Genomic DNA, 17,025 nt, shown 5'->3' with positions numbered 1-17,025 from the left:
TTAGTATGTATCATTACCCAATATTTAGTGATATTGACTTTTCAGAGGTTAGAAAGACAACTTTACCTCAGCAGTGCTGTCTGGGTTATTGTTAAACTCAATTGGTTAGGACGTTATCAAATAGAAAGAGATATTTGCCATTATTTCAATTAAACAGTCTGTGCTAGTCACGTCCAGATTTCCTTTCTTCCCTTACTCATAAATATTGGCAGTTGTTTCTTTTAATTCTCACAAGCAGTTACTTCCTTTTGCTCCTCAAGCCATATTTATCTACCATGATCAATTCTACAGGAACTGATTCTTTCACAAATATTGCTGGCAGTACCTCACACCAGTGTCAGTTATCTGAGCAGGATCCTCGTCACTGAGCTAACTGACTGTGGAGGCCGACAAAGCTGAACCCAATTTCATTGTCACTCCATATCCAATTTTGTCTGATGTTTACAAGCGTACATTATTCAGCAGAAGGCAGTGACTCTTCATCAAGAGCAAAACATTATTTCATTTTTATTTTCCTTCCCAGTTCCAGATTGATGGGGTCAATGCATCATCTTAACTTTTTCCATGGCAAACACCAAATAATTTTGCATTGGCTAGGAAATAAGCCTGGAATTGTGTGGTCTTTGATCTTTATAGTTTAGTGATACTCTGACTTCTTAACGCCGATTTTTCTTTTTTTCTATATATTATTTCCAGCATCTCTGAAACTAGGATTGAGTGTACTACTCCTGCCCACACAACTGCACTGACCCACTCTGTGGTTTTAAAAATAGACTCTGCTATCCGTGAGGTCAAAAATGCTTTCATGTACGTGGAAAATCCATCTATCCATAATATTTATCCAGTTTGGTCATTTAGCAGGTAAGATACAGTCTGTAACTGAATTTTAATCTTTTTAAGATTATTCACTGGGAGCTGATAATATTCTCTTCATTTCAGTGGAGGCAGCACAGTTACAGTAAAAGGAGCGAACTTGAACTTTGTACAATCCCCACTGATGGTAATCACTGTACAGCAAATACCAAAGACTTTTCATGTGGTAGGTTTAACATATATTTCTGACATGATCTGACCAACTATTATTGTTACATAGGAGATCAGCACAGGTGTTAACTATTCACCATTCTAAATTGTTCTGACATTTTGTTCAATCATGGCAATATGCAGATAACCTTCATCTACCTGCATGGTTCTAACTTTCTTAATGCTATTTCCAATAAAAGTCTGCCACTCTTAAGTCTCGAAGAGATCAATTGATCCATTAACTGCAGACTTTTAGGGGAGTGATTTATTTACTAGCCTTTACTGCTAGGGGGTTGACAGTTTAAGAATAGAGAAGTCTTGTTACAACTATATAGGTTATTGGTAAGGCTGCACCTGGAGTACTGTGTACAATTGTAGTCCCCATATTTAAAAAAGGATGCATTATTATTGGAGGCAGTTCAAAAAAATCTTAACCCTAAAATGAAATGGTTGATTTATGAAGAACGGTTAAACAGGTTAAGCCTGTATTCATTCGAATTTAGAAGAATGAAGTATTAGATTAGATTCCCTTCAGTGTGGAAACAGGGCCTTTGACCCAACAAGTCCACACCAACCCTCCGGGATGATCTTATTGAATCATGAAAGATTCTGAGGGGTTTGACACATAGATGTTGAGAAAATATTTCCACTAGTGGGAGAATCTTAAACTAGGACACATAGTTACGGAGTAAAGGTACACTCATTTGAGACTGAGATTGAGATACAAAGGAATTTCTTAACCTGGGGAGGGTGAATGTCTGAAATTCAATACTCGAGAGAGTTGTGAAGGCTAGATCACTGAAAGTATTTATAGAAGAGGTGAATTTTTGAAATATCAGGGAGTTGAGCATTATGGTGAGCTGCACGAAGGAGGAGTTAAGATCTGGGGCAGGTCAGTCATTGTCTTGAGCAGTTGAATGACCTACCCCTTCTCCGATTTCTTGTTTTCTGTGTAGAACACCAACCTGACCTGAAATGTTATCTCTGCTCTTTCTCCATTGATGCTGTCTGACCTGCTGAGTATTTCAAGGTTTTTCCACTTTATGTTTCAGATGTCAGATATCTGCCGTATTTTGCCTTTGAAGTAGTGATCCTGGATTTGATTTTGATTGTAGCTACAATGTAACCCATGTTAATCTCTAGAATCTCATTGAATAGAAGCAAATAAGCAATAAGAAACTGCATAATGTTAATGCAGATGACCTCAGCAGAGCATATTGAATGCATTTAAACACTGGGGGCTAGAAGTTAGTCTGCTTCATTTCTTGGTAGTGGGGTAATGAATCTTGGCCCTCATACCTGTTCCACCGGAAGTAGGCAGTGTACAAATTTCAATCTGCCTCCTTATTAAAGCTGAATGCAACCCTTACTGCTGACTGGGGCCCATGTTTAATATGGGCCTACTATTGTATGTTCAGCTAACTTCTAGCTCTTAAAGGCGTGTGTCCCTCTTAAACTGGTGAATAGAATGTTACTTGAGATTGATATTGATGCACATTTGGATGACGAGTATGGAGGTACAAGTCAAGGAGAGGGCCCGGATTCACAAATACAGCACTGGAAGCATTGGTGACCAAGAAGAAGAGAGACCTAACTCCACAGAGAGCTATGAAGCCCTTGAGTGAGAACCTTTGACAGGAGTGGGAGCAGGTAACAAGAGGTTAAGAGGTATAAAAGTGTCTCATATGTGATAGTGAGTTTGGTTGAAAGGGGCACATTTAAACAAGGCGGAGGTACACGACTATGTTCTCACTTCCACTTCAATTAAGCACTTGATGGAAAGACTCATGAAAAGCATTCTCACTGTACTACAGCTGAAACCTTTAAGTGATAATTGCCCAGTTAAGGGCCTCGTCTTGCCACCATTGGTATTAACACAGTAGTGAGGCAATGGCCTCGTGGTGTCATCACTGGATTGTTAATCTAGAGATTCAGGTTAGCTGGAAAGGCAGGTTTGAATCCCACCAGGCAGATGGTGAGATTTAGAAACTCATGATGGCCATGAATCCATTGCTGATTGTCAGAAAAACCCATCTGGATCACTAATGCTCTTTAGGGAAGGAAACAGCCATCCTTACCTGGTCTATGTGTGACTCCAGGCCCATAGCACTGTGGTTGACTGTTAACTGCCCTTTGGGAACTCAGGGATGGACACTAAATGCTGGCCCAGCCAGTGATGCCCTCATCCTGTAAACGAATAAAGAAAAAGAGAGAGCAGGGCATCTTGCCACGGGTGGAACAATGCCAGAAGGATTTGTTGCCCCTAGAAATTTTGATAGATACCCCTACCCTACAGAGGTCCTTCAAGTTCCCATCTTCTATCTTCCCTGCAACATTTGAGCCCTTGACAACCACTACCTCCTCCCACCATTATTTAGCCTAGCCTGAGATCCAGCAATGAGGCAGGCACTAGTAGAATGCATAAGGATGGATAGTTTGTATAATTGGGTGTGATGTTGGATGAAGATGCCAATGAGAAGGTTTTCATAGGTGATCTCTATTCTTAGATGGTAGCCATCTCAGTCAGATATAAGAGCAGGCAATGGTTAGTTCATTGTGGTTATGGGATGTGGTTTAGTTGTAGAGGAGCCTGTTAATGTACTTTTAGACAATTAATGTAGTTAGAAAGGGTTCAGGTTATTTCTTCCCTCTCTCACACTCTTATACTGCCTCCTCCCAAGGTGGCCTCCAGATGTCTCATGACATTCTCTTGGTAACAATGTCATGGGGAACAGAGTGGACCCCATGAATTTTAAGATGTACCCTGATCTAAAATAGAGGGCTCCCCCAAATGGCGAAAAGTGCCATTGCTTCAAAATGCCAAATGTTTGCTCAGCAATGTTTTGTATGATTTATTTCTGCTCTATCTTGATGTGATGGCATGACAGAGTGATGTGGACTATGGAATTGAGGTTATGGGTCATCTTCCAGATGCAGATATGTTAGACCTTTTTGTCTTTAAGAATCCAGCCTCTGGCTCCTGCTGCATGCCCGAAGTAAGTCGGTATAGCTGATTGGTCCAGGGTGAATGCACCATGGCTGCTGCCAGGATAATGAGTATTCGCCAAACTCTTATTCTTTGCAATGATCACACTATTGGAAATCCATACTTTAGATAATTAATGTAGTTAGAAAGGATTCAGGTTATTTCTTCCCTCCCTTAGATACATTGGTGAAGCCGCATGTCCTTTCCTCTTGCTTGTTCCATCTCAATGGGATGATCATATAATCTCCTCCTCTGGAATAGATGAACTCAGTGACCCCTCCCCCACCTGTACTCCAACCATCAGTGTTCTGGAATATGTTGACACTGTCTTCTATTCCTGCCTGGACCCTCGAACCTTTAATTCATTATCTCTCGCAGGGCAAACACCACCTTAATATGAAGCTTTAAATTGGTTTGTAGGACTTGAGTCTCCTCGAGCACTGAATTAGGTGTAAGTAGAAGAAACTTTTAATGGGTATAATCTTTTTCTCCTCTTCCTTTTCACAGAATTACCCTTGCTGCAGTCTCTTGTCAATCTTCTAGTCAAAGCGCATTGCAACCACAGCCCCTGTAACTCATGCAGCACTTCCTGTCCTCTCCATGAGCTCCCAAAAACAAAGCTCCCAGAACACAAAAGCTGTTACACAGTGACACTTAGACACACTTGACCAAAGGAGAACTAATGCAAAAGCACTTCACCTGTAACTTGTTGTCTGACCTTTCAGATAACGCTACTGCTTGGCCAGGCTTGCATTTGCTCACGTGTTTACTGAGTGTGGGTTGAATACATTGAATTGGTCTCGTTGCTCCAAGTTTGCAAATAGAGCTTCAAATCAGGACCAGTTTAGCTGCAGTTTTTAACACATGCACTGGAAGCCCAGATGATTATCCTTACTAACGTAGGGTGTTACATGGGCCATACGAGAAGCAGCAGGAAGCACAGCACAGCTTACTTGAGCCTTCAGGTTCCATTGTGCTATCTACAGCCTTGCTGTGTATGTGAATTTCATGCCAAAATTAAAGTTAAAGATTGATTTAATCAGCCTTCCACAGTTACATTCCACTGGGTTTATGCTCTTAGGCATTGATACCTTAATGTTTGAGTCAGGTTACATTATTGACAGGTTCCAGCAGGTTACTGGTCTGCAGTTTCAACACCTTGCACTGCGTAAGGATCTGACTGAGATAGCAGAGGTGAACAGATTTGAAAATAATTTAATTGAAAACACACAGAGTTGCTCAGGATGACTCAGTGGTTACACAGTCACAGTAGAGTTGCTTAGTTCTGGATATGGGAGAGTAATAGGAAAAAAATTGAGAACCGGTTTACAAGAGATTTCCTTAGAGATAGAGCAGTGAATGCTTCTTGATTGGTTACCTAATCCCCACCCTCTCATTTCTCAGAGCACCAGAAAGTTCTCTTGCCTGTAGTGAACACATTGAGGAAATGCATGGACTGGGTGAGCAGATAAGTAAATCCGATTAGCATGTGGTTTGGGCAAGTAATTGAACAAAAAGATTGGAATCATTTGGTAGGGAGGGTGCTAACTGCTACTGAACAGGCAGCCAACTAGGTAGGCCAGGGAACAATTAAGACAGGTAGAAAAACACAAGCATTATGAAGCATTCACAAGTGGATCTGTGTGAAAGAATGCTGACAAGTACCTGGCCATCATTTGTTTTCTATCATGGGTTAAGGGAATTGCTGGCTAAGTTGATATTCATCCTTAATTTCTGTTGGACAGGGTGGCTTGCTAGGCCATTTCAAGGACAATTTAGAGTCAACCATATTGCTGTGGGTCCAAGGTGACCATGTATCCTGGAATTAAGAGAACTATATTTGAGGCAGTTGTCTTGTGTCCAGAGTTGTTTCTTGCTGGATGGCCTTTATCCTGTATTTTTGACTCCTACCTTTGTGCATATGCAGTATGCATCTATACTCCTGTGCTGTGCAATTATTCTGGTTGTCTACTATTATATTTTTGTCAGCATCTGCTACAGACTAAAGTCTAATGTAACAAACTGCCTTCTGATTTGTTTTCCAGTCAAAAGTCATCAAAAATTTGAGTTTTTATAGCATAGAAAGAGGCCCTTCAGCACATTGTGTCTGTACTAGTCATTAAATATCCTTTTAGCCGAATCTCATTTTCCAGTATTTGACCCATAGAATTGTATGCTGTGGCATTTCAAGTGTCATCTAACAAGCTCTTCATACCTTCAAGGTTCCTGCCTCAACCACCCTTTCAAGGAATGAGTGCCCATGACCCTCTGGGTGAAAGAAAAATCTTCTAAAATCTCTTCCAAACTTCCTGTACCTTACCTTAAAACTATCCCTCCTATTAAGGGGAAAGCTTTCTCCCTATCTACGTCCCTCAGCACTTCATACACCTCAATCAAATCCTCTCTCAGCCTTCTCTGCTCAAGAAGAACAAGTTCAGCATCTCTAGTCTCTCTTCACAGCTAAATTGTTCCAACCCAGGTAACATCCTGATGAATCTTTTCTGCAACTTTTCAAGGGACCTGTTCAAGTGTATTCCTGTACATTGTGGGAAGTTAACGATCAAATTGTGGGGCCCCTAGCAGAAATATTTGTATCATCTATAACCGCAGGTGAGGTGTCAGGGGACTGGAGGATGGCTAATGTTGTACCTTTATTTAAGAAAGACTGTAAGAAGAAGCCTGGGATCTATTGACCTGTGAGTCTGACATTGGTGATGGATAACTTGTTAGAGGTGATTCTGAAAGATAGGATTTATTTGCATTTGGTGAGGCAAGGATAGATTAGGGATAGTCAGCATGGTTTTATGTGAGGGAAGTTGTGTCTCATAAACTTGATTGAGATTCTTAAGGAAGTAACCAAAAAGATTGATGTTAAAAGTCACACAACATCAGGTTATAGTCCAGTAGGTTTATTTGAAAACACTAGCTGTCGGATTGCTTCCAAATAAACCTGTTGGACTATAACCTAGTGTTGTGTGATTTTTAACGTTGTACACTTCAGTCCAACACCAATACCTCCAAATCAAAAAGATTGATGAGGGCAGAGCAGTAGATGTTGCTTACATGATCTTCAGTAAAGCCTTTGACAACGTTCCACGTGGTCGACTAATTGGTAAAGTTAGATCACATGGGATTCAATGTGAGCTTGTCAATTGAATTCAAAATTCATTTGACAGTGCGAAATAGAGAGTGGACATTTGATTTTCAAACTGGAGGCCTTTGATCAGTGGTGTTCCACAGGGATCAGTATTGGGTCCACTTTTGTTTGTCATTTAGATATACGATTTGAGATATATGATAAGAATATAGGAGGAGTGGTTAGTAAATTTGCAGATGACACCAAAATTGGTGGTATAGTGGGCAGTGAGGACTGTTTTCTAAGGTTACAAAGACATCTTGATCAATTGGGCAATGGATTGAGGAGTTTATTTTGGATAAATTAATATTTGGATTAATAAAAATAATCTGGTCACCATGTTATAGGAAGGATGTTATTAAGGAGCGGGTTCAGAGAAGATTTACCAGACTTTTGCCCGGAATGCAGAGTTTGACTTATAAGGAAAGGCTGGATAGGCTGGGAGTATTCTCACTGCGGAGGAGGAGTGGCCTTACAGAGATTAATGAAACCATGAGGAGCATAGATAAGGTGAATAGCAAAGATTTTTTCCCCTAGGGTGGGGGTGTTCAAAACTAGTGGGTGTGTTTTTAAGGTGAAAGGAGGAAGTTTTGAAAAGGTCATGAGGGACAACCTTTTTGTACAGAGTGATTCATGTGTGGAATGAACTGCCAGAAGAAATGGTGGATGCAGGTACAATTACAATATTTAAGAGACATCTGGATAGGTATATGAGTTGGAAAGGTTTGGACAGATATGGGTCAATTGCAGGCAAGTGGGCTAGTTTAGTTTGGGAACATGGTTGGTGCAGACTAGAGTCATAGAGTCATAGAGATTTACAGCATGGAAGCAGACCCTTCGGTCCAACCCGTCCATGTCGACCAGACATCCCAACCCAATCCAGTCCCACCTGCCAGTACCCGGCCCATATCCCAGCAAACCCTTCCCATTCATATACCCATCCAGATGCCTCTTAAATGTTGCAATTGTACTAGCCCCCACCACTTCCTCTGGCAACTCATTCCATACACGTACCACCCTCTGCGTGAAAAAGTTGCCCTTAAGTCTCTTTTGTATCTTTCCCCTCTCACCCTAAACTTATGCTGTCTAGTTCTGGACTCCCCCACCCCAGGGAAAAGATTCTGTCTATTTATCCTATCCATGCCCCTCATGATTTTGTAAACCTCTATAAGGTCACCCCCTCAGCCTCCGACGCTCCAGGGAAAACAGCCCCAGCCTGTTCAACCTCTCCCAATAGCTCAAATCCTCCAACCCTGGCAACATCCTTGTAAATCTTTTCTGAACCCTTTCAAGTTTCACAACTTCTTTCCGATAGGACGGAGACCAGAATTGCACGCAATAGTTAGACAGAAAAGTCTGTTTTCTTGTAATATGACTCTAGTGCAATCAAATTCTTTCTATACTGGGGCAACCAAAACTGTACTTCAGCTGTGGTCTAACATTATACACAGCCCCATGATAATCTCCTTGCTCTTGTATTCAATGCCTTGACTAATAAAAGTAAGCAACACATATGCCTTCCAAACTACCTTATCTACCTGTCCTGCTGCCTTCAAGGATCTATGGACAAACACACCAAGGTCCCTTATTCCTTATTGGTCCTCCCAAAATGCATCATCTCACACTTTTCAGGATTAACTCCTATTTGCCACAGTGCAACCCATCTGACCAGCTTTTTTGTGTCATCCTGTAGCCTAAGGCTCTGCTCTTTCACTATTTACCACACCACCAATTTTTTTTGTCATCTGCAAAATTACTGGTCATACCACCACATTCATGTCTAGATTATTAAAGTATACGAGAAACAGCAAGCAACACAGCACTGAACACTGTGATATGCCTCTGGATACAGGCTTCCATTCACAAAAACATTCTTCAACTATCATTGTCTGCTTCCTGCCATTAAGTCAATTTTGGATCTAATTTTCCAAATTGCCTTGGATACCAAAGAGTCTTAGCTTCTTAATCAGTCTGTTATGCAAGACCTAGTCAAAAACTTTTCTGAAGTCCATGTGCGTTATATTGACTGCACTACCCTCATCTACACACCTAGTCAACTCTTCAAAAAATTCAGATTTGTTAGACTTGATTGCTCTCTTACAAATCCATGCTGATTATCTTTGATTAAGTTTTACTGTCCAGAGGGGCTATCAATTCTGATAGTTTCCTTACCACAGATAATCAGGCGGCATCCAAGGGGCAGGAGAATCAATATTTCCAGCATGGCCCCTTCATCAAGAAAGCCATTTCCTGATAAAAGGCTTGTGCTCAAAATATTGATTCTCCTGCTTCTCGGATGCTGCCTGACCTACTGTGCTTTTCCAGCGCTACAGTCTCGACTTTGATCTCCAGAATCTGCAGAGTACACCTTCTTCTTACCACAGATGTTAGACACACTGGTCTGTTATTCTTGGTTGTTCCCTACCATCCTTATTGTGACAATTCTGTCCCTTTAGTAAGGTTATTTTGTGCTTGGTTTTTTTAAAAAGGGATCATAAAGGCAGAGGTGCTGATGTGTCTGGAAGTGGCTACTTTAAACAATGGCAGCGGAGTAGCCGGTTCTCCCAGGCTTTTTCTAGGTTTTTTTTAAACAGGCAGTCAGACACTGCTGGTAGCAAAGAGGCTATTACTGTGAAAAAGGTTCCATGCTTCAACAGATGTTTCTTGCCTGACTCTTCTCTCTGCAATCTCTTTGGCCTGTAAGAACCTGAGTTTGAATTGACCATTTGCCAAGGGATGTCTTTTTGTGATGTTGCGGGCACTGGAACAGCTCCTTCATTACAATTTTGAGTTGGTTAGGTTTCCAAACAGTTAAGTTATTCTGTTTTCGTTTGTTCGCATTTCAACCGTAGTGTATAAATAAATTCAGTTTTGCTTAAAACTAAGTGGTTTGACCAGCTGTACCACACCTGGAATATCCACTTTACATCTGTCTTCAAAATAGAGAAAGTTAGGGTCTGGGCTACCTTCTTAAAGTGTTTTGAGGTGATCGGTCCTGGTCCATAACATTATTGAATAATGATTTCACATTAGCTGTCCTCGAGTCCACTGGCACCCCTCCTGTGGTGAGAGAGGATTTGAAACTCAATATCAGCACACACCTATAATTTCCTCCTTTGCCTCCTGTGAAATATCCTCCCTCACTTCCTGTGAAATATCCTCCCTCACTTCCTGTGAAATATCCTACCTTACCTCCTGTGAAATATCCTCCCTTACCTCCTGTGAAATATCCTCCCCCATCTCCTGAGAAATATCCTCCCCCATCTCCTGTGAAATATCCTCCCTCACTTCCTGTGAAATATCCTCCCTCACTTCCTGTGAAATATCCTACCTTACCTCCTGAGAAATATCCTCCCCATCTCCTGTGAAATATCCTCCCTCACTTCCTGTGAAATATTTTCCTTTACCTCCTGTGAAATATTCTCCCCCCATCTCCTGAGAAATATCCTTCCTCACTTCCTGTGAAATATTTTCCTTTACCTCCTGTGAAATGTACTCCCTTACCTCCTGTGAAATATCCTCCCTCACCTCCTGTGAAATATCCTCCTTTACACCCCACAGCAGCCTGAGATACATCTCGTCTGGCCATGACATTTACTCTCTTTCAAGCCTGTTAAAAATTCTTCTCTCTCAATGCCAGTTTATCACAGACCTCTCCCTAATTTCTACACCTGCACTGTCCTTCTCTACAGTGAATATAGATGCAACATACTCACTTAAAATCTTTGTTTTGTCTTCTGGTCCCACACACAAAATACCACCTTGGTCCTTAATGGGTCCTACTCTTTCCCTTGTTATTATTTTCCCCTAATATACTTATTCAATACCTATGAAATTTCTTTAATATTATCCCTAGCCCTTTCTTGTGTCCCTTCTTCATTCTCCTAATTTCTTATTTTCAGGAATCCCCTACACTTTCTGTACACCTCCAGGGTCTCCACTGTGTTAAGTCTTTGGCATCTACCAAAAGCTTCTTTTTTTTGCCTCACCCAATCCTGTATATCCCCTGACATCCAGAGGTCTCTGCACTTGATGATCTCACCCTTCACCTTTACAGGTACATGTTGGTCCTACATGCCCACTTTCACCATTTAAAATGTCTTGCACTGACCTGATGTAGATTTTCCTGCAAATAGCTGCTATCAGTACACTATGGCCCGATCCTGTCTTCTCTTATTCAAGTCCGTCTCTCCCCAATTCAGAACCTTAATTTCAGGTGTATTATTTATTGTCTTAAATCTTACTGAATATTCCGTCAAATGAAGTATGTATTTTACTTATAATTTCACTTAAAAACTAACAAACACTGAGAAAATTTATTCTTTGACATGTCAACGTTTTTACATTAAATTAATTTTGCACAAAAGTTAAAGACTGAATTAATTATACTTGAGATTGGAGTTAGAATGTGTCAACAAATTTATACAATGTAGCTAAAGCAGTTACTATTTTTAAAATTATATATATAATATTTATTTATTTTTGGGCCTGCAAATTTTCATTTATAAAGTAACTTATACAACCTAAAAGAGTTTATAAATGGAAAGCTAAATGTTTTATATTTTTCTTCCAAAACAGATGTGTAGCTACGTGGATGACTTGGAGGTGATCTACTGTAAAACTCCTGCTCTGGATCCGTTTAAACTGACACAACCTATTCAAGGCAAAGCCGCCTTCATCTTTGATAATGTCACTGTAGGATCCTTTGATTTTGGCTATACAGAAGATCCTTTGTTTCAGACATTTAAAGTCCCTAAGGAAATCAGAAAGGGTGGCAGTAATACTCTTGAGATTAAAGTAAGTAACTGGCGTCTGAGTGGTACCAGAAAACATTGAATCAGGTGTGACAGTGCCATCAGTTTCAAAAAGGAGTCATTTTGGATTCCAAACAATAACTCTCTTTCTCTTTTCACAGATGCTGCAAGACCTGCTGAGTTTCACTAGTACATTGCATTTATTTGAGAATGCAAGACAGGATTTGCTTTGATTTTAGTGATTAACTTATTGTTTTTGTTCATTGCACTCCTTATCCACCCTAGAGACGGGCGGCACAGTGGCTCACTGGTTAGCACTGCAGCCTCACAGCACCAGGGATCTGGGTTCGATTCCAGCCTCAGGCAACTGTCTGTGTGGAGTTTGCACATTCTCCCCGTTTCTGCGTGGGTTTCCTCCCACAGTCCAAAGATGTGCAGGTCAGGTGGATTGGCCATACTAAGTTGCCCATAGTGTTAGACACATTAGTCAGAAGGAAATGGGTCTGGGTGGGTTACTCATCGGAGGGTAGGTGCGGACTTGTTGGGCTGAAGGGTAGTGTAGGTAATCTAATCTAGAGACGACCTGGTCAAATGCTTAGGAATAACATCAGGCTGCAATTGTGTAGTGCCTTTTAACATATTAAAAGAATCCCAAAAAACAAACAATTTTTCTTGCTTTCAGTCACTTAATGATAGATATACACCTGCACCCACCACTCTTATAATCATTGATTAGGAAGGGAACAACACAGTTTTAGCGTGATTCTTCCACAAATATCAGTTTTTCTCACTGTAATGAAATAATTGAAGTGTCCTTGGTCTGCGCAAATATAATGGATCTTTTTTGTCAAAAGGGTGGGACGGTTACATGCTTGGACACCTTAGGATTCTTCTACTCAGGGCAGATGACATTATACATGTTTTGTTTTGTTTGAAGTTTCAAGGAGCACAGATTAGGCCTGAAGCTGTTGATGGTAAAATCCTAACAATTGGGAATGAAAGCTGTGAGCATATCCATCTGAAACCAAATACCTTAATTTGTATCATCCCTCCGAAACTTTTGTCTTCAAGGAGAGAACTGAATGTTGAGGTAAGAGTTCATGTTCAAATTTATCATGAATGCAATCTTTGGAAATCTTGTAGAATTTAGAATTTTGAGCTTAAAGTTTGATATTGTGAACAAAAACTGGTAAAAGAGGTTGCCAACTGACAAGACCAATAAGACTAAATGTAAGGTATGAGTTGATATTCTCATCAGAATTATAAAGGTGCCATGAAGGATGTTTTAGCCTGTTAATGTAACTTTCAAAGTGCTTCTTTTTCCAAATCTTTATATCAAATCTGGACATTATATTCACTCACTTATGCTGTCTGCATTTCATCTGGATGTAAGCTTGCTGAACTCATATTCACCAGAACACATCTTGAGGAGCAAATCAGTGCACTCCTGTTTCTGATCTAGTCTCACAATTGTGATTTGGCATTAATTCTCCCAATAGCTTTTCGAAATCCTGTGAATTTCTGCAAACCTCCAAACCTGGCTCAGCCTAAATGCAGACTCTACCCTGGGAATCACTACCCTCTTGTAATCCTTCCATCCTTTTCCTATTTTCCTCAATTTCCTCATGCAGAAACATTAATGACATGGCTGGCTCTCTGCTCCTGTACATGATGGGTGTGCAAAGTCTCTGCCCCAAATGACAGACATAATTCAAATGTTAATGTAATTCAGAACTTTAACCTATTGTGTATTTGCCCCCTCCCCACCATTGTATGTTTAATCAAGAACTGCTCTTCTGACAGTACTAAATGTCACATAACCCTTGTAGCAGCATATTCAATACAAGGCAGAGTGGGGAGGTAGGGATGGAAAACAAATATTCCACCTCTTCCATTTCTGGGTTCAAGTCATCTGCATAGATCTGACCTTCCTCACAACAGACCTGTGGCTTGGTAACAGCCTGAGCATCAATGGTTGGCCTATGGACTTTGTATAAAAGAAGGTGCTTACTTTTTCTAAGGCCTTTGTGAGTTTTCTATCTGCCCCTTTGAAATTCACCAGTGAACCAAATAACTGCTATCTGTGGGCAAGGCTTCATTGTGTTTCTATTAACTAGAGCATTAACTCTCAAAATACACCAAGTATTCAGTGACTGTTGTGAGACAGGAATAGATGTTGGATGGTCATGGGGCTATAATCAATAGTAATGTGCACTCCTGTATCTCTCTATGAAAAAGGTTGCTTGCTAGCACTGATTGTGCAAATTGCATCCATAAAGAATGATCAACTGGTAAATTATTCAGGGACTGCTTTTACTGCATGAGTGACAGTGACTAAGAACACAAGGGGAGAATATAAAGGAGGAAATAAATCTGAGGTAGATGTTGTTTAAAAAACTACTTTTGTTTAATACGATGTGAAATTAAGCATTTCAAGCAATTTGATATTAATACAATGTATTACGTATTTTAACAAAATTCTGGTACATACTTTCTTGATTAATATACTCCTTGTCTTTCAGTGGAAAAAAGCTAATTCATCAATTCATCTGGGAAAAGTAATCATCCTTGAAAATAACAACCTTATTACACTTACTGGTGTCATTGTGGTAATATTGCTGCTGCTCTTGCTGCTTGGAGCATTTATTTGGAGATACAGAAAAAAACAGATGAAAGGTATAACACATTTGATAAACTATGTATGAAAATATTGCATCTAAGATTTTTTTTCAAAATGCAACATTTTCTAATGCTACTTTTTCAAATAGCACATATTTTGCTATCTTTGCTGCTGACTTCAAAGATAGCTGCACAAAAAAGATCTAGCAATCTTTATTGGTCTTTAAATATCACTGACTGGTCTAGGATCCTTAGACAGGTGAAGAGTGGACATCATATTAGGTTAAACTAAGTAGTACTTATTAACTATTAAATTATATACAGAAGTACATCAATAGCAGGACATCAATAGAACTTGTTCCATCAGCACCTATTGCAATTTGGTATTGCACCGACTGTTGTCACTGATGCTGCATTTGAGCAATTACCATGTAGCTGTCAATTCAATATACTACATCTCTTCCCAAGTTCTCTGTAACCATAGAATGTTAAGATTGTATTCCAATGGGGGTGAAAAGTGCAGTGGAATGAGCAAATAACTTCACCTATTTATCACTTATTTCAACAAAAATCTGATTATGCTCAAAAGAGAGGCAAGAAAGACTACTGCATCATTGGTACTGTCATCAAAGAGTGAGAAGGATCAAGGACCTCTTCCAACAAATCATCAATGTCAGCGGTATCTTCGTTCTCTGCCATCTTTGTCTGGAAGAGCAAATTATGATCAAGAATGTTGCCTTCTAGCTGGTCATTTTTATCCTTTCCTGTTTTTTTTCTAACCTCTCAAAGAGAAATTAAATATCCACATAATCCTTCTGTGGTCCTCGGGATATAGTTTCGTCAGTGAAGGCTGATGCATGGTGCAATGTGTCAAATTTAACTGCTTCTGCAGCTGCTGAATAAATATGTTTCAAAGCCATGCAAGTAGCTGTGCTTAATGAAGAAGTTATTGATTAGGAATGATGTAAAAATTATTGGTGATCTTCCTCTCATTTTATCAAAATATAGCTGCATGCGCCCTCTCACTTTCATTAGAATCCATCCTGTGCCATGGAATTAAATAGATGGTTGAAGAAGTTCAGACTTCATGGTTTGAAATGCGAAAGAATTGATGCACTTATCCCTATATCCAATTTATAAGAAGGTTTCTTGCTATTAACTCTAAAATTACCTTTTGGGACGATAACTACCCTAAAAAGAATGCATCCCATTCTTCAGTATCACTACTACTTGGACAGGTACAGACTAAAATTATTTTTGTTCTAGAATTTTGTCCCACAAATGGAAATTTTCTACCACACTTTACAACCTACCTTAAAATGGCTTCTGTAATGCTATACATTGCCCTCAGCAGTCATGAGTATAAAGGTTCTATGCTGATGAGGCATTTTCCTGCCACAACATGGGTGTCGAGTAATGATAGTGCCTTTTGCCTTCCCACTTTACTTTGCTGTGCTTGCTTTGCACAGCTACTTGCATGACTTTCAAACATATTTATTCAGCAGCTGCAGAAGCAATTGAAATTGCTCATTGCACCATGCATCAGCCTTCACTGACAAAACTGTATCCCTAGGACCACAGGAGGATATTTGCAATTTTAATATTTAGCGAGTGCCCAATAAAAATCATCAGCAAAGGAATCACAGTTTGCAGAGTCCTGGGTGTCCATGCTAAAGTTTCCCTGTTCTATGAATGCTTCCCTTTGAGCACTGATACATGAGTAAAACATTTTAGTGACCTCTTCATGTTTAGCTGGTTATATGAACATACAAATTAGAAGCAAAAGTCGGAGACTTGAGCCTGCTCTGTCATTCAATAAGATCATAGCTTATCTGATTACTCTACATTCCTGTCAACCCACACTTACATTGCGCACCCTTACTTATCAAGAATCCATCTATCTCTACTTTAAAAATATTCAATGACTCTGCCTCCATTGCTTTTTAAGGACAAAACTCAAAACAACCTGCCTGAAAAATAGTTTCTCCTCATCTCCGTCATAAATAGACTTTGTCATTTTCAAAATTGATCCATACCTGCAGATTCTCCCATTACAGTAAACATTATTTCCCTCTCAAGAGCCTTCAGGATATTATATATTTCAAACAAGGTGCATCTTACTCTTCTAAACTCCAGCAGACGCACGTTTAGTCTGTCCAACCTTTCCTCATAAGACAACACAGCCATTCCAGACACTAGTCTAGTAAATATCCTCTGAACATTTCAAATACATTTACAAACCTTCTTTGGATGGGTTCTCTCATTCAACTCCTTTCCTTTATAAAGTATTTTGGCTAACAATTTTAAACAGGAACATCTTGACATGAGCTTCACCAGTCTTCTGAGTAAGTTCAATAGTGATTGAATTGGTGACACCAGCCTGTCCAATATGTAGCCTGGTCAAAGCCCCCCACAAAGTTCTGGTATTTACATGGTTCTGGGTGGTTCCATTCTCTGCAGTTCTTGTCACCTGTCATCAGACTCCAGTGTCCTTGAGCTTCTCTGAC

General features: G+C 39.9%; 1 protein-coding gene across 2 annotated transcripts in view; it reads left to right on the top strand.

Annotated features, from left to right (window-relative positions):
- Positions 1-17,025, top strand: part of met (MET proto-oncogene, receptor tyrosine kinase) — a 124,303-nt gene that overhangs the window by 92,038 nt on the left and 15,240 nt on the right. For both annotated transcript variants that reach the window (XM_087997204.1, XM_043709570.2), the window contains 5 exons: positions 697-861; positions 940-1,039; positions 11,724-11,942; positions 12,837-12,989; positions 14,422-14,575. In XM_087997204.1, the coding sequence (XP_087853330.1) occupies positions 697-861; positions 940-1,039; positions 11,724-11,942; positions 12,837-12,989; positions 14,422-14,575 (791 nt within the window). The remainder of the gene's footprint in view (positions 1-696; positions 862-939; positions 1,040-11,723; positions 11,943-12,836; positions 12,990-14,421; positions 14,576-17,025) is intronic.

This window comes from Chiloscyllium plagiosum, unplaced genomic scaffold (assembly GCF_037043375.1).
Source record: "Chiloscyllium plagiosum isolate Xiang-an unplaced genomic scaffold, Cpla_swu_hap1 HiC_scaffold_19, whole genome shotgun sequence".
Classification (NCBI taxonomy): domain Eukaryota; kingdom Metazoa; phylum Chordata; class Chondrichthyes; order Orectolobiformes; family Hemiscylliidae; genus Chiloscyllium; species Chiloscyllium plagiosum.
The sequence above is the reverse complement of the archived record's forward strand: the minus strand, read 5'-3'. Positions and strand labels throughout refer to the sequence as shown.